The sequence below is a fragment of the Fusarium solani genome (assembly GCF_023522795.1).
Source record: "Fusarium solani strain SB1 chromosome Unknown bctg00000015, whole genome shotgun sequence".
Lineage (NCBI taxonomy): Eukaryota > Fungi > Ascomycota > Sordariomycetes > Hypocreales > Nectriaceae > Fusarium > Fusarium solani.
Genome location: NW_027072143.1, coordinates 984,820 through 1,007,167, shown reverse-complemented (window position 1 = coordinate 1,007,167; position 22,348 = coordinate 984,820). Strand labels below are relative to the sequence as shown.

Here is a 22,348-nt window from a genome sequence, read left to right as displayed (position 1 = left end):
GATATGTGGGGGGCAACGATGGTGTAGGATGGGGCGACATCAGCAGATGATGGGCTTTGAAGTGACGCTCTGATTGATGCCTTTCTTTTTTTTTTTTTTTCCCTAGTGCCATTGTCTTTCACAGTGGCCGGCGCCCGCTACAGAGGCGCCCGGACGCGCAACTCTGGCCACAACACAACACAACTGCAGAGATCCGAGGCTGGAACAAAACGAATGGGAGAGAGTCTGGGCTTTCCCTTTGTGGTCGGGATTAAGACGGCGGAAGTGTAATTGGCTTAGCGTATCCAGCGGCCCTATGAGATTAGTTCTCCTGGGCGTAATAAAACTACCTACCTACCAACTTCCCGCTAGATATGCAAAGAAGCAGAGAACCCCGATAATATACTATACCCAGTACACGAGTCAATCTCCATCTTGCGCGACGTTTTGAACTTCATGATCCATTGAATTCATCCCACGTAAACAACTGCTTGCCCCCGCACGTTCAAAGATAGCTGTTTTTTCTGCTTACGTAAAAATTTTAATTGACCGAGGCTCGAGAACATGTCGCGATGGGGGATATGTCCTCGCCGAATGCCGTGAGTTGCGACGAGCGAACTGACTTTGCTGCGTTGTCGCTCCCAGCAGAGCAGGGGGCAGTGATAAGGCCCATTCCACTTTCCGAGAAGGTATTGCCGCCCTGGAACGCCATGGGATGCCAGTCCATATGACTAACGTGCAGCGTAGCCCGCAGTAGTCGAGGAACGCAACGGCGAGATAGAATTCCGCGTCGTCAACAACGATGGTGAGCGGGAGAGTGTCATCATCCTGAGCGGGTTGAAATGCGTTTTCCAAAAGCAGCTACCGGAAATGCCAAAGACCTACATCGCGCGTCTCGTCTACGACAGAGCACACGTGTCCATCGCCATCATGAGGAGGCGATTGGAAGTAGTGGGAGGCATCACGTACCGGCCGTTCGAGGACCGCGGGTTTGCCGAGATTGCCTTTTGCGCCGTCTTGTCGGATGAGCAGATCAAGGGATACGGAACACACCTCATGTCGCACCTGAAGGACTACATCAAAGCATCATCGAATATGATGCATCTTCTGACCTATGCCGACGACTCGGCCATCGGCTATTTCAAGAAACAGGGCTTCACAAAGGACATCACGTTGGATGAGTCGGTTTGGAAGGGGTGCATCAAAGACTATCAGGGCGGGGCTCTCATGCAGTGCTCCCTGCTCCCAAGGATCCGCTACCTGGAGCTGGGCCGCATGCTCTTGAAGCAGAAGGCATGTGTCCAGGCCAAGATACAGGCTCTTAGCAAGAGCGACGTGGTTCATCAGCCTCCCAAACAGTGGGAGAACGGTGTCATCCCCATCGACCCCCTATCCATCGACGCGATCCGGGCGTCGGGCTGGTCACCGGAGGTGGACGAGCTGATGAGACAATCGCGTCACAGGCCGAGCTACAGGCAGCTGTCGCGTCTTCTGAGTGACCTGCAGAAACACGAATCATCGTGGCCATTCCTCCAGCCTGTCAGCAAAGACGACGTCGCCGATTACTATGAAGCCATCAAGGAACCTATGGATCTTAGAACTATGGAGGCCAGGTTGGAGGCGAAGCAGTACATGGCGCCTAAAGATTTCATTAAAGATGCTCAGCTCATCTTTGAAAACTGTCGGCGATTCAATGATGAGAGTTCTCCGTATGTGAAGTGCGCCAACAGGTTGGAGAGGTACATGTGGGAGCAGATACGTACGATCCCGGAATGGTCACATCTGGAGTAGTATGATGGTATGGATTGGCTAGCAAGAGATGCCATGGTAAAATTTGGCCATCTTTGAGTCTGTAGGCGTGGACTACGGTGTACCCGTTTCTTCTTTTTCTGAGGTAACTGAACTAATCTAGGTTGATATTGATTTGGTACTAACGTGAGGTCAGGTTGATCACACTGGGAGGGCTAGTCTTACAGAGTCGCGATTCGATTTATGTTTGAATGCTGCCTATTTATTTTATATCAATACTCGTGAACCCGTGATACCGATCGCAAGATGTTCCCAACTGTATATCTATACGTTATCTAGATGAATACTAGCTCGTACTAGTAATAGTGAGTTGCCTGGCGCAGGGTCGACGCGACAACGTGACGGCCCAAGACGGCCGTTTCACTTTCCACTGGTTGCAGGTTGTTCTATATTTGCTATCCCCGTTCCAAACACAGCAGTTGGGTACGGGGTTCTACGGGAACCGCGCCAACTGTCTTAATCCACAAATGGGCACCTCCCTGATGGGCACTGCAACAACCACCGAGGCACCCACCTAAGTCTCAAGGTCCTAGGCGGAATCACATAGGATGGAAACCCACAGGAGACTCTCATAGAGAAGGACGGAGCGATCGTGGACTCAGATATGACGGTGTCTATATTAGGCTGATATCATCTGTGGACATGGCCTGCTTCTGCGTTAATGGGAGCATCAAGTTTGTAGCTTGCGGTTGGTAACGAGGTTTCCACCGCCGCAACCAGAGAATCCTGTGCTAGAAAGCTACCCACAGTTCCAAGCAGTGCGCCAGCTTGTGGATCATTTCAACTCCTCTGCTCTGTTAGCTTGAAATACTTGCAGGTAACACGATTACGGCTGACAGCTGGTTATGTGCTAACATTTTGTATGCTAAATCTTATCCTCCAAAGGCTCCACTACTAAGCGCCAGTTTGTATGTGCAGGCCATCTATGTTTCGTCTCGTTCCTACAAAGGTTGCATTACGGCTAGTGAGAGTTCACACCATGGTAGATTCGTGGGCAGGCCAGTTACCTTGATGCCGCAGAGGCCATTTTTTCGCCGTTCGACGCGGCCCCAAAATGTCCCAAAAAAAAAAAAAAAAAAAAAAATTAAAAAATTGAGCTTGGGTGCTCGACAAGGCCGCACAGAGTCGTCAATCAACCAGAAAACCTTCCCGTTGGAGCCAGGGTAAGATTCGTTTATCCTTCACAAACAACCGCAATCGCCCTGCCACGGCCAGTTCCGGACCATCCCGAATCGATTTCGCGGTGCCAACTAGAGACACGAAAACTATATCAACCCGACGCTGCTCCTCAATCAGCTAGATCTCTCATTAGCTTTGTCGCCCACCTTGATTCATCAGCATTCCCCAGGTCTCTCAACACAGCTTGGTTGCGAAGTTACAGTCCAACATCATGATGCTACCGGTCTGTCCACGAAGCCTCCAGAAAGGTGAACCTATACAAACGCCATGGTCCACTCATGTCGTCGTCAAGGAGATCCTCGTAACCACCCAGGTGGGCAATTTGACCTTTTACGGTGTCCGTGCCGAGACCCAAGACTCCTACCCTTGGGACTGGCTGAGCACAGAAAGCCTTCTCTGGGTTTTTGACGATGGAACAGGTCCTCGGATGTGGCAGCATCCGGCTCAACCAGTGCCGTACAGTTTTCAGGAGCCAGAAAATAACTTGGAGCGTATCGTAGGCCATTACGAGTCGAGGAGCGGGGAATGCTACGTTGCGGTCAAATGGAAGAACTGCTTGTCACCAACGTGGGAATTGGAGGAGAACATGGGCTGTCTTGCTGACGCCCTCACGTGCTATTTCAATAACATTTCAGACCAGAGCTGGGCCGAGTAGGCCGTGGAAGGGTGTTTCTCAGCGTTATGCTGGTTTTCTCGAAAAAAAAAAAAAAAAAAAAAAATTTGTTCCATATGCTGCCAGAAGCTCTGGAACGAGGGCATCGGGATGTAGAAATCGCCCTTAATGAACGTGCACAACAAATAAGAACGCACTGGAACTCACGCCACGGCAGTTCCCAAAAAGTTCTGAGCAGTGGGGCCAATAACATGGTAATCAAGTATCATGTTGCAATGTAACTCATACGATGTGTAACGGTGCACCTAAGCCGTCACGTCACAGGGCAAAAGATTGGGCTATAATCGCCATTGTAGCATTTACAGAAGGTGATTCAGCTGTCTATAGGGGCTTGTAGTGCTGTTGCGGGGGACCATGCCGTAATAGATCCAATCTCCTGGATCACGGCTCACATCGCGATACCCAAACACCACCGCCAGTACATAGTGCACACTTATTGCACTCTCTTATGTAGTAGCTACCTCAGCTATCAATACATCTTGGTTACACTCAATATCTTCAACACATTACCAGACGTGACTTATACCCCCTCGCTCAGGGCAACGCAACCCGATCCTCCGCCAACACAAACCCAGCACGACCGGTTTATCCCTTGGGAAATCACCACGATCGTCACGGCACTCGCTTGTCTGTTGCACTGGCTTATCACGCACGTTATATAGAATTCTAAGCTATTGCAGGCTTAAATTGGAAGATGAAGAATTTCTTTAATATCTTATTTTAAGGTACAAATATAAGTGCGGCACTCCCTTGACTGCGGCGCTCGCTTGTTAAGTACATTAGTTTGTTACAACCAATATATTAACACATCTAAGACGCGATCCAAATTTGCCTATCCTTGCGCTGGGAAAAAAGGTACCGCAGAGATGTTGATGCCGTCCTCGCGCGAGTCGCGATTTGGCTTGCTGAAATTATCGAGAAAAAGCGTAATTCATCACTGCCGCGTTCTTCCTTGTCAGCACCGCCTCTCCGCTGGGAGATGACACTCTTGGGAGAGGCAGGGCATACAGTAGCACTGCATGGCTTTGATTTCTAGATTCGGTGTGTTCTAATAGAGGAATGGTTCACCACTGAGCTTCTATAGTGTCATTCTACTCCTTTACCTTCCCTTCGTTCAATCCGCCGGATAAAGCGAGGCCCCTGGCCTTTCTTACCAGCTGTAAAAAACCAAAGTCCAACGTCCGGCGTGTCCTGCAGCCTGCCTTCAATCATAACTTTCAGAGCCATTGCGCGGCAACGTCACTGCCAGCTAGGTTTGCCGTGAATAACTAGGTACTTGCCGTACTTGCTTGGGCTGATCATCCGGGGAAGAAGGCCATGGGCCGGGAACATGCTAGAAAAGGCCAGCGTAGGGAGGCTCATGATCAAAATATCGATACTAAAGAAGCTTATGAAGTCGGTTTCATTCCTTATGTCACGATTTGACATGAACAGGCCCTCTGACTGCCAGGCATGAGAGCAATAAGCCCATGCCGACTTGAACTGAAACAAGTCTTTTCCATTGGCCCTTGAATTTTGAATGAATCTTGACATATTGTCTAATTTAGGACCTAGAAGCGCGTATTGCTGAGCGTAAACTGGCTGGATTTGATCCTGATGCGGGTAAAGTCCCTTTTGAGGCCATGGGGACGGTGGAATTCACGTAGGCGCTCGGCAGGGTCATTTCATTCCGTCACAACTCAAATATACTGATGCGTACTACAATATCTACATGAGAAGATAGATAGGAGCGTAATTAATTGACTGATAATACCAAGACAATTTTTCTTTTACTCCCGACCGAAAAAAAAAAAAAAAAAAAATTCTCCGATACAAGGCATCTAAACCCCTTGTCAAGATGAATACATGGGAGCCCAGAGAGGGGTTATTGGGATGTCCTGCGGCCGCGTCGGTTTTGAGTGGGAGGCATGTCAAATTCCCCTTCGTCTGGCCAGGCACTCGGCAAAGAGTCATCATTCATTGGCCCTTCATCCCGGAAGCAATGTTGCGGTATCTGGAGTTGGGGTAGTCAAGCCAGTTTTCGGTTTGATCGATCGATCCAAGGGATCTGAAGCTGGTCCCCACCAGCGACTCGGGCCCTGTTTTATCGCCCGAGGCCTCCCAGAACATGGTGCCCCCCAATCCCGCGTGCTTGACATATGCAACCTTAGCCTGAACGGCCTGAGGTGAGTCGTAGGAGATGAGCTCGCGCGTGGTAGCATCGTAGCTGTATGAGGCTTGCGCGATGTCGTCATAGAACGTTTCCCCTCCCTGCTTAGGCAGAACCTTGTACTCCCAAATACCACCCTCCCAATTGCCAGGTCCCGAATTAGGCAGGCCGACGCCGGAATAGGGCTCGCCGAGGCCCGAGGTTGCTTGGAATGAGCGACCGTAGGCCGGCATGCCAAGAATGATCTTTTCGGCCGGTATGCCGCCGTCTAGATATGCCTGAACGGCATCGTGCGTATTGAAAGGGGTGGAGCCGGGTAGGCCCGAGTTCTTGTAGAGGTTGGAAGTATGACTAGCGACGGAACCGAGGTGCAGGTAGTCGTAGCTCATGAGGTTAACGTAGTCAAGGACTTGGGCGAGCGCAGGAAAATCAAGCTTCCCATAGTGCCCAGGACCCGCTGGTGCGGCAATAGAGAGAAGGAAGTGATGGCCAGGAGCAAATTCAGCGGCATAAGAGTCAAGCTCTTCGCGCACAGCCCTGAGAAGCAGAGTGAGGCTGGCCGCTTCAGTCTCATCCTTGGGATACTCCCAGTCGATGTCTATGCCGTCGAAGCCCCAGTCCTTCATAAGGGTGACGGCAGACTTTGCAAACGTAGAGCGACCCTCGGCGGTGTTGGCAGCTTCGAAGCTTCCCGCCTGTGACCATGTCCAGCCACCAATGGAAAGCATGACCTTGAGGTTTCGATTGGCCATTTTGAGGAGATAGAGCTGCTTGACACATCCATAAGCATTGTCGTCTCCCTCATTCCATGCTACGCGGAGGCATCATAATACACGTTAGCGAATGAAGAAAACAGGATGTGCAGTCAAAGTGTGGAGGGCAAGCCTGAGGACGGGCGGAGTCCTCATGTGGGTGAGGGTTATAGATGGCAGACGATAAAGTGGAAAAAGTAGGAAAGGCTAGACAGGTATCTGGAAGCCTACGGAGCGTAACTTACAGTCGTTTTCATAGTGTTTCTCCAAGTCGGCGTAGCTGTCTGCTGTGTAGCTAGAGGCAACAAAAGTCAGATGCTCATACCCTTGAGTATTTTATACGGGACGTACACTGTTCCATTGGTTCCAACATTCATGAATGCGTAGAGAACGTGCGTCAGAGCTGAAGCAGGAAGATCGTGAGGTTGAAAGTTGCGTTGATAAATACCCCTGCCATCAAGCTTGGTCAGCCTGCTTCTTAGTCTAGTGTGTACGGTACCGCTTGACTATGCAGCCCGCCAACGTCATTCGCCGTCTCCGCCTAGTTTCCTTTGAGCAACGATCTATCATCACATCCATGCGCAAGGTCACTTTCCCTAGGACGAGTCATCATTGAGCACCTACCAGTTGACGAAGTAAACAGCGTTTACATAGCTGACGTCACGCTCGGAAAGACCAGCTCTTCGGGATGGCAAAAGGTCATCTGCGTGCCCAGTACCAAATAGGACTTGAAGAATCACGGTCCAGGCTATCGTCCTAAAGTTTGTCAGCCTCATGACTGCCATTGTGATTTCTCGTGAGATGGCGAGATGCAGCGTAGGGTTTAAAGCGCTCGGCTAGGGTGGGCTCTCTCGTTCATCTATATTATAGCTCAAAAGAATTCCGGCCTTTTTGTGGCGCTGACGGACATGAGGAGATTCCAACCCCGGGGCGGCCGTTTATAGTCGTTTCATAGAGTCTGGAGAGCACGACGTTTTGGATCGCCCGAGAACAGCATAAACACGGCGGTACTTGGATCTTTCGTCGGCTCACTGTTGTTTGTACTCGATAGCAAGATGAAGCGGATGTCTGGTTTGTCAAGTGCCGCACGCTAGAAGCAGGCTCGGTTACATCCAAAGGTAGAATTCTTTGGAGACTGGAGCTCTACCCTAAATCAGCGACATCAACTCGTGTTAGTGGATTGTTCAAGGGCCCTGAATTCTGTGCGTGATAAAAAAAAAGTCACGTCTTTGAGCGGATGAGCAGTGCGGGAAATCTTTGCCATCGAAAAGAAATGTTAACGATGGCTGTAGGCCTTTTTCGTCTTTTCTTTCTTTCTTTCTTTCTTTCTTTCTTTCTTTCTTTCTTTCTTTCTTTCTTTCTTTCTTTCTTTTTTACTTTCGAGAGTGCCAACGAGTGTGTCTATATACCTATGTAAGGAGCTCCTTACAGTCATGTGTCACTTGAGCCTTTCAACAACAACATGACCTGTTCAACACTCAGCAGCAGATTAGCCCAAGGCGGCAGAGACTGAACTCTGGAAACAGAAATAGATTTAGTCTGCTTGAGTTGAGTTTCTGAGATATTCGAAATTTTCGAATCCCCCATAGATAGGTAACGATACATCATAGCGCTAAGATGACGGTATATATTCTGCTCCCTAAAACTATGGCTTCATCCTACAAGACGCACCCCTGTCTATAGTCTGACACGATCAAACTGCATCTGATCCGGAGGACACAGGTCAAACGATACGACACCCTTTTCATCAAGAGAAGCGCCGCGGTTACACATGGAAACGTGGCGAGTGCCCCTCGCCGTCTGACGAACCTCCCAATCGCTTACCCCAAGATGATCCTTAGGTATCCACACAGTAGGCCGCCGAGCACGTAGGGCTCTGTGTTCAAATGCAGTGCGGACGAGCATATCTCTCATACATTCAGGCACATCTTCCAACCTTGTGGGAAGCTCGGAATATTCTGCAGTATCAGCGGCCACCTCAAGGTATCTGCGACTGGTGACTTTGTCGCTCAGGCTGCAGGCCTCGTCATTGACGTTGCACTCGGCAACGCGATGCTCCTGGGTGGATGAACCCCGGCGCAGCGTTTCTTTCAAGTAATCGCTCCCTTCTATTGGCAGATGATGGAAGAGAGGTGCAAAAGCTCTGTTGAGCCAGACCTGGTAGAGGACTGTAGAAGTGAATAGCAGAATCATGATCACGCCCTGCGCCGTGCAAGCGTGCCTCCCATCTTCGTCCTTCACTATGAAGAAGAGACCGGCGAGGCAGAGCTCCATCACGTACACACCAGTGAAGGTCTGATTGAGCGCGCGGGGTAGAGCACCCCTCCGGTGTCGTAGTCAGACTGGTAGACGTAGAATATCATGTACCGCTGAGCGGCCCAGAGAAGGGCGAAGGTGAGAATAGCAAAGGCAGATATGAGGGGAGAAATGATACAATACGTCAGGGCGATACACGCAAAGTTTGTGTAGGCAGGGAAAACCGCGCTCCATCTGACAGAGACAGGGCTAGTATGACGGAGCCATTTGGCACGAGGTGTTGAATCGAGCAGCGGCCCAAGAACGTAGCGTGTGATAAGAGCGCCTACCTGCAGGAGCGTCGCGGAGCTGGCTGAGAGCGACTGCAGGATCATGTAGGAGAAGAAGTAGTTGGCCGCCTTAGGCAGATTTCTAGACAGCATGTCGAGCACGTCTCTTGCTCTTTGCAGCTCTCCCACGTTGGCTGCCAATTCGTCGATCGACGCCGTAAAGAAGGAGGCGATGGAGACGACGAGGAAGATCTGGATATACAGAAAGACGAAGTAGAATCTCTGGACGAACTCATCCCTTAACGCGTGGGTCTTGACGCCCTTGAACTCGGCCAGGAGTTCCAGGAACAGCGGCAAGAGGTAGAGGAGAAGTGCCAGCAGTATGGTAGGCAGGAGGCCTGCGAATGCTTGGACGGCCGTTCTGAGCATCTGTCTGTCCTCCAAAAGCGACTCCCAGCGGCTCCCCTCGACAAGCTGGTCGATTTGGCTCAGAGCTCCCGTCCAGGCCACGGGAATGGACCAAAGCGAGATCATGGCGAGCAGAATGCCGTACGCCGCCATCGATCGGAACCAACTCGCCCGGTAGGATTGGCCCAGATTGGCCCAGATGACTCCCTTGGGACAGAAACCGATGATCCTGGGGTCATCTGCCCAGGGAGACGGATAATCTCGCTCTGGCAGGCCATGTGAGCTGCCACCTGGGTATTGAATTGGATGAATGCCGAGTCCAGGAGCGGAAAGCGATCTTCTGGATTCTTCTGCAGCAGTTCGATTTCCGAGTTCATAGCATCCAGCTGCTCTCGGCACCAGTCTATGGTGTCGACCCTCTTCGAGAATGGCGCGATCCCGGGAAGCCATGGCAAGCCAAAGAGCGGCAGCCGATGGGAGGGTCGGTCGTCTCTGCTCAGGATCTCCCACCAAGGCCATACCTTGTCATGTTTCTCGCAGTCGGTGCCGCCGCCGCCACCGCCGCCATCACCAGAGTCTCTCAAGGCTAATTTCCCTTGCTTCTCGGAATCCATACGACTGAGGCCTGGAACTCGGGGCATACGACACCCAGACGCCGATTTCGACCTTCCGTACCTGCTGGTTGCGACTTCCAAGACGCCGTCAGGTCTCAACACCGGTTTTCCAGCTTTTCTCCACGCCCGTTGTGTAGCCTTTATAAGGAGGGTTTCGGCCTCTTCGAGCTTACGATGGACTGCATCGCGGCGGTCAATCTTCTCTGCCAAAGAGGAGAGGTCTCTATTCACCCATACGTTCTTCACCCCGCCAGGAAACAGGAAGAATAGGTCCCGCAGCTTTTCTCTGGAGCACAGCGAAGCGGGGATTGAATTTACTAAGATGGTCCTTGCCGAAGGCTTGGCTCGGTGGTCGGCGCTCGTGAGGTAGCTCTGCCGCACCTCTACGTACCTCTTCAACTCGTGAAAGAAGATGAAGCAGACCCATGCCACGGCGACCACAGACAGTGAGAGGTGCGCCCAGTAGCGATGCGTGCTTGTCGGCTGCACATTTCCCCACGCCAATGTGTCCAACCCAGTGGTACGGTCTGGACGCCCGCCCGTCGAGTTTCCCCCTCCGTCCGAGTTGAGCTGGCTACCCCGTCCACCGATATAATTCAATGGTACCAGCACCGGTATCACCACTACGGCAATTGGGAAGAAGATAGCGAGCAGAGTCTGGAGGTATCGGAGGAAGAAGTACGCATCAAGCCCACACCTCTTTATTGTGTCTTCGTCACGCACGTTCCACAGCCACTTGACGGTGGTGACAAACCCGTAGCGTTGCCGTTCCGGCCGTTCGTGCGGGGGGGCTAGATATAATTTTGACTTGCTGATTGCGCGTATCAGTATGTTGTGTGGTCCCAGGTGGAAGCGAGCGAACTCACAAAATACGGGCTAGATAGTTTCTGAGGAATAGAAACAAAAGGAACTGGATGAGGAAGATGACAGATCCGCTGCCGACGGCGGTGAGGAAGCTAACAACGCCGATGCCTTGGTCGTTTTGCGCGCCACCAGGCAGTCTGTCACCCGCAGCTCTAGCAACGAGAAGAGCACCTGGAGATACTAGTTCTATCATATGTACGAAGCCTTTGATGCTGATGCGGCTGTCGCCTTCCGCCCTCGTGGTGCGTAGGGGCGACCAGGCACGAGGTGCAGTTGGTCCTGGGTGCCACAGATCTTAAGTATTTACATGCTCTGAATTTTCCATCCCCCTGGCCGAATTCTACTCAACTTCGGCGTTGGTCTAAATTTCTGCGTCCTTTGTCAGACCCGTCGGCTAGTATGTAGGAAGCATGGGACCTAGGGTTGCCCAAGATTGAAATACTATGAGGTCTTGAAAACCTACAAAGACGTTAGATTAGCAGGTCTATTTCGTACCAAGATACAACGGCCATTTCAGTCCCAAAACTCGAAGCAAGGTACACTGTCGCTACTGACGTAGTGTAGCAGAGAGATGTTTCACGCCCTGGCTTACGGGATCGGAGGTTGCTGTTGCTTTGTTGAAGTCGAGACGTTGAAGAGTAGTCACCATTGCCATGGGGCAGGCTTTGTTCTCCGAAACTAGAGTGAGACTAAATTGATGCCGAATTTTATTTTATTTTATTTTTTTGGTCTCTTATTTCTTCATCGGTAAATCCTACTGGCGGAGGATACTATTTAATCTGATCAATCGGGGGTCCCGGATCCACAAACTCAAAGCTTCCGCCCTTCGTCTCTCTCTCTCCCTCTTGCTCCACAACAACCAGTAGCCTAGGGCCTTCAACACCTAAAAGCAGGCCATATAATGAGCGATGGTGCAATTGTAGTCATTACGAGACCTGATTCTTCTTCCGTGATGATTGTGGTAGCTCCATGTAGGATACACGCCTAGATTCGAAGCAAATAGATGTATAATGTCTTCTGCGTTTGCACGTAGAAGCCTGTGCCAGGAGGGGGTTTTGCTACGCGATAGCTATCGATCCCTCGGGAAGGCTTCTCGGCTTGGCTCAATAGAGGCTCCAACTCAGTAGTCTGCAACGCTTTCTGGTACACGCGGCGAATATCGAATAAGCTGCGTACTGGACGGTCGAGAGGTTCACCGTCAATATGAATGGTCTTCACCCCACGTCGAGTGAGTTGAACATCAGTAACTCTCACTGAAATATGAAGAGTGTCATGGTGTGCTTTACTCATGTTGAAATGTATGCCGTGATGTGTTAGAAGTGTGTGGTTTGAGCGGCGCGAGGACTGGTATTTATCAGAGTGTGTCGATGTGAAGCGTCGAGGCTCGTATCGGCGTAACTATTTAGCACCTGGCCAAATTAGGCGGCTTGCTTCGTCAAAGTCGATGGGGGATACAATGGGCTATATTTAGAGTCGAAGATGAATGTCCAACACTCTCGCTCCAGCGATTCTATGTTGGAAATATTACGCAGGGGTGCTGAATACAGGCATAGATTGAACTTGATTATTATTGTTGAGATGAGAGTTCTTCTCGGGTTTATATCTCTAAATGATTCCATCTAGGACTTTGAACTCTAAGTCTAGGACTTTCAGACTGATGGTCTTAATCCTGAAGGGAAGGGGGATCCTCGGATTTCCAACAAGACCTATACATGGCTCAGTCCAGATTCCATATCATCTCCAGCTCCTCCACCATAGCTATTGCCTCTTTGAAACCCTGTCTGTTTCTGATATAGACCGCACCTAGCTCATAATCATATGTTACACCGTAGCGATTGAGCGCAGAGAGCCAGCAGTCTTTCAACGTCACCCCGTGAACTTGGGGCATCTGCTCGATTTTCTTCAACAGCGTCGTCCAACTAACCTTGTCATCCATCACCACTTCCCGAAGACTGATTTCCTCCAGTGTTGATTGATGGCGGAGAAGTAAGCCAGCCAGTTCCGATTCGGTGACTTCCAACCGGGCTAATTCCAGTTTCCGTAGCTGGGGGATTGACAATATGCTGTAAAGACATGGAGAAATAGTTTGGAGATCGAAGTCATTGCTGAAGGCCAAAGAAAAGTGCGCCAGGTGAGGAAAAAGACCAATGAAACGGGCAAGATTCTGACTCCAGGTAGGGGCGGAATCATTCTCCTCGGAGGTCTTCTCAAACGGTGGAGAAGCAAGTAACTTTAGAGTCGTAAGACTGGTGATGTCACTGCGACTCTCGGACTGCGCCATATGCCCCGGTGGCAAGTCGAGCAGGTGGAAGCCGATTGGGGACTTGGTCTGGGGCTTATCTTCCTGACCAAGGTAGATGCACAATTCCTCCAGAGGAAGCTTGCTTGCATTTGCAGCCGTAAGCATGACATGCAACACATGCTTCACAAACCGTTCGCTACCAGCATCGTCATAACCTAGGCCTCTGTCGAGTTCACCTATTTCCCTTTCCAACCGCGCGGCGCCCCAAGGAATGCATGCATCGGTCAGGAGGAGTGTTGTGCAGTTGCTGAGGCGACTCATGGCTCGTCCAAGTGCTTCGACATCCGGGCCTGATAGAAAGTCCTCTTGGGCATCGAAGTTTCGACGATATGTAGTTGCATAGGATTGGTTGAGGATGTCGTCGTCATCATCATCATCGTCATCCTCTGGCCACATACTAAGCTCCCCGCTAGGCCACAAGTCAAGCCCATCCGAGTCGGAGTATCCAGCCATAACGCTCCAGAGGCTTTGGCTTTCCCTCAAGTCATCTTCTGGTTCCGGGAAGTGATCGGTGCAGAGTCCCAACGTGCGCACTTCCGGCCCCAACAAGGGGTGTTCTGAGATGTGGATAAGCGTGTTCAAGCTTTCCTTTTCAAGCATTACATAACGCGTCTGGAAGTATGTACGCGCGAATCGACTAAAAGTCTTTGCATTTATATCTCGACACGTTTGTCGGAACGCACGGAAGTCATCGGCGGAGAGGTATCCTGGTATTAACTGGATAGTCTCCACCGGAAGCGATAGGAGGGTAGTCATAACCTGCGATGGGCGTGAGGAGTCGAGAAACATTGATCAAAACAAAGTCGAGCAAATTGGCTGGCGTTTGCGCGCCACGCGTTCTTCTTATGGTCTAAGCCGGTCTCGTCGCCTTGTTCAGTGCCCCTGACCGGGGTATCCCGAACTTTACATGCAAAATGAGGGGGTGGGCTTCAGGAGCGGGCACGGCAAGACCCACGTGAATTGGGGCAGGACACCAGTGTGGCTAACAGACCGACCGTCTGACAGACCATCTTCAGACCGCAGACCGACCGACCGGCAATTGTCATCAGACCGACAGACCGGAGCTGCTGGTCGGATTGGGTGGTCTGATTTGGTCTGGGTTAGGGGTTTCCAGGGCTCCCATTGGCCGACTCAGCCTTGGCGCACCCGTATCAGTCCCACTCTTTTTGCGGGTTCGAGTTCGCAGCGCCAAATTAAGTGGGGCATGGCAAAGGTAGCCAATGAGGGCATCAGAAAATCAGACCTAGACCGACCAGGTTGCTAACCCAGACAGACCTAGACCGACAGACCGAAGCGACCGGTCTGGGTCGGTCGGTCTGTTAGCCACACTGCAGGACACTTGGTTTTTATCAAGCTATACACAGCATAGAGCTACATCTAGGCCAAAAGGAATAGAAGATCGTAATTATATGATTGATACCACGAAGATCATCTTTCTCGTTCCTGACCAGGAAACTCGCAGCAGAAGGCCTCCGTCGCGCTGTGAAGAAGAGAGCATGGTCTGAGCGCAGGGGACTGCTTGCAGCTGCGCAGGCAATGCCAAGAGCTGACCTTCCCAGGATGCTCGTCTCAATCACAGCCAGGAGAAGATCTGATCAGAAGCCATTCCAGCGCATGATCAATGATGGGATCAATGATGGGTTTAGGTTGTCGGTTTTCGGTTGTGTTTGGAAGGGCTCAGCCAACGAACAGTCTCCACTCGGCGAGCGCAGTCCTTGCTGAGCAGCACTGCTGCTCTTTGAATGGTGCATGATATGATAAGATAAGATAAGATAAACTATATGCGGAGGAAAACGCGGCCATTCACAGTCAACGACGGATCAAAGCTTTGCCGGGGGTTGCCCGGTCCAGTTGCTAGCCAGAAACACGACATGGCATAAACACGACCTCCGCTCTTTCTTGGTTTCACTGAACGTGTCCCATCCGGCCATGAGAAATGAATTACAGTCCAAGGTCATTGAGGACAACCCTATTGGAAATGGCCTCGACGTCTTTCGTGCGTCTTTTGGTTCGATATGCGAAGGCGCAGGTGTCTCCTGCTGTGCAGACGCGTTAGAGGAACTTGACCAAGAAGGTGTGGCGCCCAACACTTTGTTGCAGCACTCCTCTAACTAGCCTCTAGATCTTCGAAATCTCACGCTCCCTCTCCTTTTCGCTCTACAAAGCCATACGGCCTCGGGCTTGCTCCTCACAAACACCGGTCGTGGCACCCTCCGAAGCGATCTCCTCAGACTCATTTCCGCTGCCGCCTCCGACGACTTTGACTTCGACCGCGTCAAACCTCTCCTGAAATCAGCCCTCGCTAGCGAACCTGATACCCTAATCTGGGATGAAGTCTACGTCGCCGTTACCGAATCCACCCCGCCCCCCCGATCGATAGCCTCGTCCCTCCAACAGACCCCATGGCTGCGCAACACAAGCAGCTTCGCAAACTCGTCCGAGCACCGCAAATACGTGGACGACGTGCTGAAAGAGGAGCTTGGGTCTATGTATGTCGGGCTCCGTCACTTTCATAACACGTACTTTGGAGGCGTGGTCGGCCTTGACGCAGTTTCCGAGGCGTTCTTTGACCAGTGCGTCGAAGGCAGCGATCCACTCTTTGAGGACGGTTGGAAGGGATGGCCCGAGAACGCGAACCAGGACGACGTGCTGAGCTGGTTTGCCGACTTCAGCGACAAGCTAGCGGCATTCGCGGACAGCCACGGGTCAATCTCGACGCATCAACATCGACGACGGCCTCTTGCCCAGCCCAACAAGCCAATTCAAGGTTCCACCGGAGAGCGCAAGCTGGACGTCGGTTTCGTCAAGGACACGAAGGCTGGAAAAGACTCGCGGTGCCACTGGTCGCAGATCTTGGTGCCTGGAGAGCTGAAGAGCAACCCATCCGCCGACAAAGCCTCGATGGCGTGGCTTGACCTGGGGAGGTACGCGAGGGAAGTGCTTACTGCGCAGGACACGCGTCGCTTCGTCTTAGGCTTTACCATCTGCGGGTCCCTCATGAGGGTATGGGCGTTTGACCGGCTCGAGGGCATCGCATCGGAGCAGTTCGACATTAACAAAGATGGGCGTCAGTTTGTGTCCACGATCCTTGGCTTTCTCTGGATGAACGAGGAGCAGCTAGGGTTCGACCCGACGATTATGACGGAAAACGGGGAGCGCTTCATCGAGGTCAACCGGAATGGTTCGACCGAGCGGATCATCATCGACAAGAAGATGCAGCGGGCACCTTGCATAGCTGGTCGAGCGACGACATGTTGGAAAGCCCACCCCGAAGGACAGCCGGAGATGCTGCTTGTCATTAAGGATTCGTGGCAGTATCCGGAACGAGATGAAGAAGGCGAACTGCTACGCGAGGTGACTGACAAGGGTGTCGTTAACGTAGCTCGGTACTATCACCACGAGACGGTCCAGATTCACGGGGAAGATGATGACATCCGGAATAACGTTCGAAGGGGGCTGGACATTACGCAAGCTGCAAACTACCGTCCGGAACGACCAATGCGGCGGAGCAACGTCGCGTCCGGCACATCGAGAGGGGATCGCGGCAGAGCCGGTGCCAGCAGGAAGCGGTCATCTAGCCAAATCGGTGCTCCTCTTCCTTCTAGCAAGCGGTCCTGTTCTGTGTCTCCAACAAAGGCCGCCAGCATAGTACCAAACCGGGTACATCGGCGTCTCATTGTCCGAGACTATGGAATGCCCATCTACAAGGCAAGCTCCCGGTTGGCTCTGCTTGCTGCGTTTGAGCGCTGCATCGAGGGACATGAGTCTCTGCACCGGGCAGGCTTGCTTCACCGAGACGTCTCGATCAACAATCTCATGATCAACGAGGATGACGACAATCCGTCGTGGCCTGCTTTTGTGATCGACCTTGACCTGGCCATCAAAGAGTCGCGAGAGGCTGCGTCAGGGGCAAAGGGGAAAACGGGAACACGGGCTTTCATGGCAATCGGGGCGCTACTGGGCGAGCAGCATTCCTTTATGCACGATCTCGAGTCGTTCTTCTGGGTGCTGTTCTGGATATGCATCCACTACAACGGGCCAGGCGAGGATAGAGTCGTCCAAGAGTTCGATAAGTGGAACTACGTTGATACTGGAGAACTGGCAAACCTAAAGAAAGGGCAAGTATCCCATGAAGGTGATTTCATCAAAACTGTAGAGGAGAATTTCACATCATATTATCAGCCTTTAGTACCTTGGGTCAATAGGTTGCGGAAGGTAGTGTTTCCGAATGGTGGGAGGTGGGAGAGAGAGGATAAAGGTCAGTATACTCGGGTGAGGGAGATCCTCGAGCAGGCGGGACGGGACCCAAAGGTGTTGGGCGATGAGGGGGGCACTGTACGCTTGTAGCGCAAAGATAGGGCGACCACATATCAAGAATATAGCACATGTCATGGGCGAGGATTACAACCATCGTGAATAGCTTCACGGTCAGCGTGAACGCCACACCATAACTAGCATCTGGCAACAGCCTGCTGCCTGTGAGATCGGCAGACTGAACACAGGTATGAGAGACTGACTCTCATCCCTCCTTTAGATAGAATGTCAAGCGCTCATTTGATCCTCACGGCTCATCAGTACCTGCGACAGCACACAGTAGCAGCACAACGAGCGTGATTCGCTATAGCAAGATGGTGCAGATAGCCATAGCTCTGTCTATCGTGAGCTCTAATTTTCTCTCATTAGATGTGTGTATGTTCTAGGTTGAGTCAGGGTTGGAAGTCGATCGTATAGATCGATCGATTCACAGGGCAGTATCTCCTGGCGGAGGCCATCCAAGAGCTGGAAAACCTCCGAAGCCAAGGGTGGGAGCTACAGTTCCGCTGGATCCCAGCGCATATCGGCGTACCTGGCAACGAAGCGGCAGACCAAGCAGCAAAAGAAGCTGCCGGGTATGACGCGGCCACAGGGGCACGCTGCGGACCACAAATCGAACCCGATACACTACGAATCCTAATGGCAACCACAAAACTCACCGTCCGTCAGGCCATGCAAGACGAGTGGGCGACGGCTTGGGGCTTAGCCAAGCATGGCAGAGAACTATACAAGCTCGGGGTACGGCCAGGAAAAGCGACACTCGACAAGCACCAGGGGATGCACCGAGCCATCAGCTCAGTGATCACCCAGATGCGTACCGGCAAGATCGCCCTCCGGGCCTATCTAAGCGCCATCAACAAAGCCGAGACCGACCAATGCCAGTGCGGTCGCGGACCCCAAACAGTACGACACATCCTGCTCGAATGCAGGAACTGGATAGAGGAACGACAAGAGATGTGGGCAGGCAAGCAACCATGCGTGGACATCAAGAAGATTCTCTGTAAATCGTCAATGGCAGTACAAGCAGCAAAGATGCTACTCACGACGGGGCTGCTCGGACAGTTCCAAGCAGTCCCGACCACAGTCCTCAACACATAAAGTCGACGAGCGAATTCGGTAAACAGAAGGAAAGGAGGGCCGAGAGGCCCGACACGTGCATAGATACAGAACAGATAAGTAGGCTAGCAGTAGAGGTATCCAGACTCGGGCAGAGGGGGAAGCAGCTCTGTAAGGACACCAGTTGACCAGACGGAGAGTCCTGACAGAAGAGGCTTCCTGCTGAAGCAAGAAGCGGGAACACCTGTATTGTAGTCTGTACGCTGCATAGCTGCCACTAGGGCGGCTGGGACAGTCTATGAATAAAACAAACAAACAAACAAACAAACAAACAAACAAACAAACAAACGATCGATCGATTCATATCGAGCGTCACCTTCAATCGGTCGATATCGATTGACGATCAAATCGATCACTGCTGGTCTTCATTCTTCATCGTCCCTATCTACGGTTATCCTGCCCACCAATTGAAGTACTTGCCTCTAATTATCCCCCTTCAGGAGGCTAAGAGGAAGAGTCGGCTGATAAGTACCGGCTTTGTTCCACGAACGAAGGCACGAGGCGTGGGAGACCATTTGCTTCCTTTTCTACCTAGGGGCGGCAAAGGATCTTGTCGTTGGGGATGGTTTGTGCACATACGCTGAGCTTGCAAGGGGTATGGGGAAGGATTGGCTGGCAGACAAGCGTGAGGAGGTGTCAGACGATGCCTCTAGTCGCACGATGGACTTTGAATAGCTTGGATCTCGCTAGGATGACTGAATTTGAACTTGATTCCCTTATTATCTCAGATGAAGAGAAGTCAGAATTCAGAATTGTCAATTTCCCATGAGATCTAGCAACTCCGCCACCGAGATAGGTTTGATGCGTGAGCTTATGCAGCGCCAGCGAGCTTGAACGGTCCTCGTCAACTCAGCCAGCTATATCTCTCCCGGGACATTGAACCAATAGACCCTTCTATCAATTGTTGACGGACCTCGCTTCGCACCTGTAGACTCGGCATATTTCGATACCGTCGACGGTATAGCACCAGTTCATGCGATATTGGTTTCAGGATTGTAAACGGGCCGGGGTCTGCAACTCCACAGGAATGATCGACTTCTTCCTTGACGGTGGAAGCGTCCTTCTCGTCTTGCGTTTGCGGAGTGATAGAGGCAGGAGCGGATACAGTATTGGGTGACGTGGCGGCGTTTTGAGGTCCTGGCCAAGCATTGATACCCCTCAACCGAAGCGGGCTGCGCAGTGATTGAGGCCAGCTGGGCTCAGCATCGGTTTCAGAGGTGAATATGGTCAGATGAGAGCCAGTTGTTTGTGAGTTGGGAGACGCGAGTAACTAAACACCAAGTAAAGCAACCATATCAGTTGATTCTACAAACTATCTGTTTTTGGGCTCCCACTTCCCTCAGTTATTGTCAACAATCGAGAAGTAAGTTAGCGAGAATAAAACAAGTCAAGTTAAACCAGCCTTTGTGGCCAGATGACCAACTTTTCTTTATACCTCTCTTACCGAGGTATTGAAACCTAATGCAACGGGCTCGTGCCACCGTTTTCGGCGTTTCGCGCGTCCCCTGAGTCCATAGAGGGCGGTAGCATAGGGGAGTCGTCGGCGGGGACATAGTCGCTGGCGGAATATTCTTCCAAACATACTCCACTGGGGAATCGGCAGTAGTCTTTGCCACCTCGGTGACGACAATCGGCCTTTTGGCAGACGTGCCCATATACGCAGTTAGCCTTCCTGCACCCGCCGCGCCTAGGGCACGGGACCGAGCGCGCGAGGCACTCGAGGGCCGGCTTGAGCTCCTCAGCGATTGGGTTGTGCTCGTACTTGCAGTCGTCATTTTCGCAGGCGCCAGACAGCTGCTTATTGTTGCAGAACCTCTTCTCGGCGGATAACGCCTTGAGTCGCTGGATGGAGTCGGCGGAAGGGGTGGGCAGTAAGGCGTCGAGGCGGTCGCCAACGCGGTTGATGGCGACAAAGCCTTCCGGGATACCTTCCCTCTTGGGCAGTGATTCGATATTGCCCTTAGAGAGGGAGTTGCTGGAGCCGCGGCGCCAGTCGCTGTCGAGGTTTCTATCCGGCCTTGGGCCATCACCGATAGAAGGAGGCGACGGGGTGCTGTTCTGGCTCGTATGAGACGAAGTTTTGGTATCGATATGGGCCAGTCGGCAGCTGTTTCCATATCGGCATTTGCCGAGGCTGTAAAACTGACAGACGGCATTGCCATCGTTGCTGGCGGTTCCCCCGTTAGACGGGTTCTTAGATGCCAGGTTGAGTTTGGTGGATGGGTTGTTGCGCTTGCTCTGAGATGAAGCAGCGTAGGTGAGGGGAGTCTGGCGGAAGACGCCGTGTAGTTCCTCAATGTTCATGCCGAGCTTCTCAAACTCCTTGTGGAAGAGCAGGCTCGGAGTGCGGATCAGGGTAAACCTATCTTGGTCACCCCTATAGGGAGTAAGATCCGAGACATAGCCCACGTCGTGGCAGGCGGCAAAGTAGATGTGCTTGCACTGGGCATTGTCGGCGTAGAGGCGGAGGATAGCTTTGAGCTTGAAGTCGGCATTTTCTTTTAGTTCGCCGGCGTCGACAAAGTCGGCGAGGCCATAAGATCTGTTGAAGCCCGCGACAAAGGACGAGAGGGAACGCTTTTCGACACCGCAGAGCCCGTTCTTCCAGAGGGACTTGGACAAGCCCACGAGGTTAGCGTAGACGCGCACCATGACCTCGCAGCTTTCGAGTCCTTTGCGGCGGAGGCTTCTCTTGACGCTGTCGACGAGTTGCTTCACAGCTCTGCTGCCGCCCTCTTCTCCCTTTTCTCCCACGCCGACAAAGTGTTCGTCAAAGACATAGCCGTCTCCGTCAATGACGACGAGGGCGAAAGGGTTGCGCTCCTGGCCGCGGGCGAGCTGCTTGTATCGCTCTCTTCCCTCGCGCTCCTCTTCGTAGTCGCTCTTCAGGCGGCGGTAGTCTTCAATGAGGACCTGATACTGGTCCAGGATCTCGGAGAGGGAATCATTGCTCCGATACGCGGCAAGCTTGTTAGCCGCCCTGTTGATCGTTTCATCAGGAAGCATGGTCGCGACAGAATACCGGTACCCTTGGCGATCGGCCCCGCATCGCCGGTTGATGCGCAACTAATCTCACAATCTCGACGAGATGAATGCTGTCGCAAGTATGCGCAGTTGATGATGCTCTGCTAGAAATGCCCAGGGAGAGAGACAAGATGACGATGTCGTCGCTGCTGATGCAGTGTTCGGGACAAAGGCTGCCTGACAACGAGGTGAGAAGAACAGGGGAGCCGATAAGTTCGTGGTACCCGCGAAGTTAAAATTTCGCGGGTATCGCGAAAATGACTAAGCACCGTCGCCGTAGCGGCCCCTCATATAGACACGACCGGTCGTGCCGTTAAGATCACGTGACTTTCGACACGGCCGGCCGTGCCAATAAGATCCGTTATGTAAGCACGATTTGTGTGTGAACAAGCGATAACCCTCTTCTCTTCAATCTACAGAAACAACATCGATTCATACAATTAAATAGATATGTGATTTGCTGTGTATACAGCTCTTCAGTCTGTAGTATGTCACCTATTGGCAGCGCACCAGTCTGCCCAGGGCCGCGAAGAACATACAATACCTACACTCGCATCATCCGACCACCACAGGTCAATAGGTATTAAGTGAATCACTTCAATGCGTGCAATATATAAAGAAGCCCTCTTCCCCTTGAAGA

At 52.0% G+C, this 22,348-nt stretch overlaps 7 protein-coding genes across 7 annotated transcripts; 3 read left to right on the top strand and 4 right to left on the bottom strand.

Annotated features, from left to right (window-relative positions):
• Positions 1 to 551: 551 nt before the first annotated feature.
• Positions 552 to 1,770, top strand: MRS44_018244 (uncharacterized protein; the record flags this gene model as incomplete). The annotated part of the gene is made up of 2 exons (XM_065616440.1): positions 552 to 668; positions 727 to 1,770. The coding sequence occupies 2 exons, from the start codon at positions 552 to 554 to the stop codon at positions 1,768 to 1,770; spliced, it is 1,161 nt and encodes a 386-aa protein (XP_065472512.1).
• A 1,408-nt stretch (positions 1,771 to 3,178) lies between these two features.
• Positions 3,179 to 3,622, top strand: MRS44_018243 (uncharacterized protein; the record flags this gene model as incomplete). Its single annotated transcript, XM_065616439.1, has 1 exon — positions 3,179 to 3,622. The coding sequence occupies one exon, from the start codon at positions 3,179 to 3,181 to the stop codon at positions 3,620 to 3,622; it is 444 nt and encodes a 147-aa protein (XP_065472511.1).
• Positions 3,623 to 5,596: 1,974 nt separating this feature from the next.
• Positions 5,597 to 7,326, bottom strand: MRS44_018242 (uncharacterized protein; the record flags this gene model as incomplete). The annotated part of the gene is made up of 4 exons (XM_065616438.1): positions 5,597 to 6,600; positions 6,787 to 6,836; positions 6,893 to 7,012; positions 7,166 to 7,326. The coding sequence occupies 4 exons, from the start codon at positions 7,324 to 7,326 to the stop codon at positions 5,597 to 5,599; spliced, it is 1,335 nt and encodes a 444-aa protein (XP_065472510.1).
• Positions 7,327 to 8,218: 892 nt separating this feature from the next.
• Positions 8,219 to 11,601, bottom strand: MRS44_018241 (uncharacterized protein; the record flags this gene model as incomplete). The annotated part of the gene is made up of 5 exons (XM_065616437.1): positions 8,219 to 8,709; positions 8,823 to 9,995; positions 10,091 to 10,899; positions 10,955 to 11,231; positions 11,508 to 11,601. The coding sequence occupies 5 exons, from the start codon at positions 11,599 to 11,601 to the stop codon at positions 8,219 to 8,221; spliced, it is 2,844 nt and encodes a 947-aa protein (XP_065472509.1).
• A 1,068-nt stretch (positions 11,602 to 12,669) lies between these two features.
• On the bottom strand, positions 12,670 to 13,854 carry MRS44_018240 (uncharacterized protein; the record flags this gene model as incomplete). Its single annotated transcript, XM_065616436.1, has 1 exon — positions 12,670 to 13,854. One exon carries the CDS (start codon positions 13,852 to 13,854, stop codon positions 12,670 to 12,672), a length of 1,185 nt encoding a protein of 394 aa, XP_065472508.1.
• A 1,329-nt stretch (positions 13,855 to 15,183) lies between these two features.
• Positions 15,184 to 18,666, top strand: MRS44_018239 (uncharacterized protein; the record flags this gene model as incomplete). Its single annotated transcript, XM_065616435.1, has 4 exons — positions 15,184 to 15,328; positions 15,377 to 17,589; positions 17,675 to 17,756; positions 18,002 to 18,666. The coding sequence occupies 4 exons, from the start codon at positions 15,184 to 15,186 to the stop codon at positions 18,664 to 18,666; spliced, it is 3,105 nt and encodes a 1,034-aa protein (XP_065472507.1).
• A 1,476-nt stretch (positions 18,667 to 20,142) lies between these two features.
• Positions 20,143 to 21,690, bottom strand: MRS44_018238 (uncharacterized protein; the record flags this gene model as incomplete). The annotated part of the gene is made up of 1 exon (XM_046277634.2): positions 20,143 to 21,690. The coding sequence occupies one exon, from the start codon at positions 21,688 to 21,690 to the stop codon at positions 20,143 to 20,145; it is 1,548 nt and encodes a 515-aa protein (XP_046125871.2).
• Between the last annotated feature and the right edge of the window lie 658 nt (positions 21,691 to 22,348).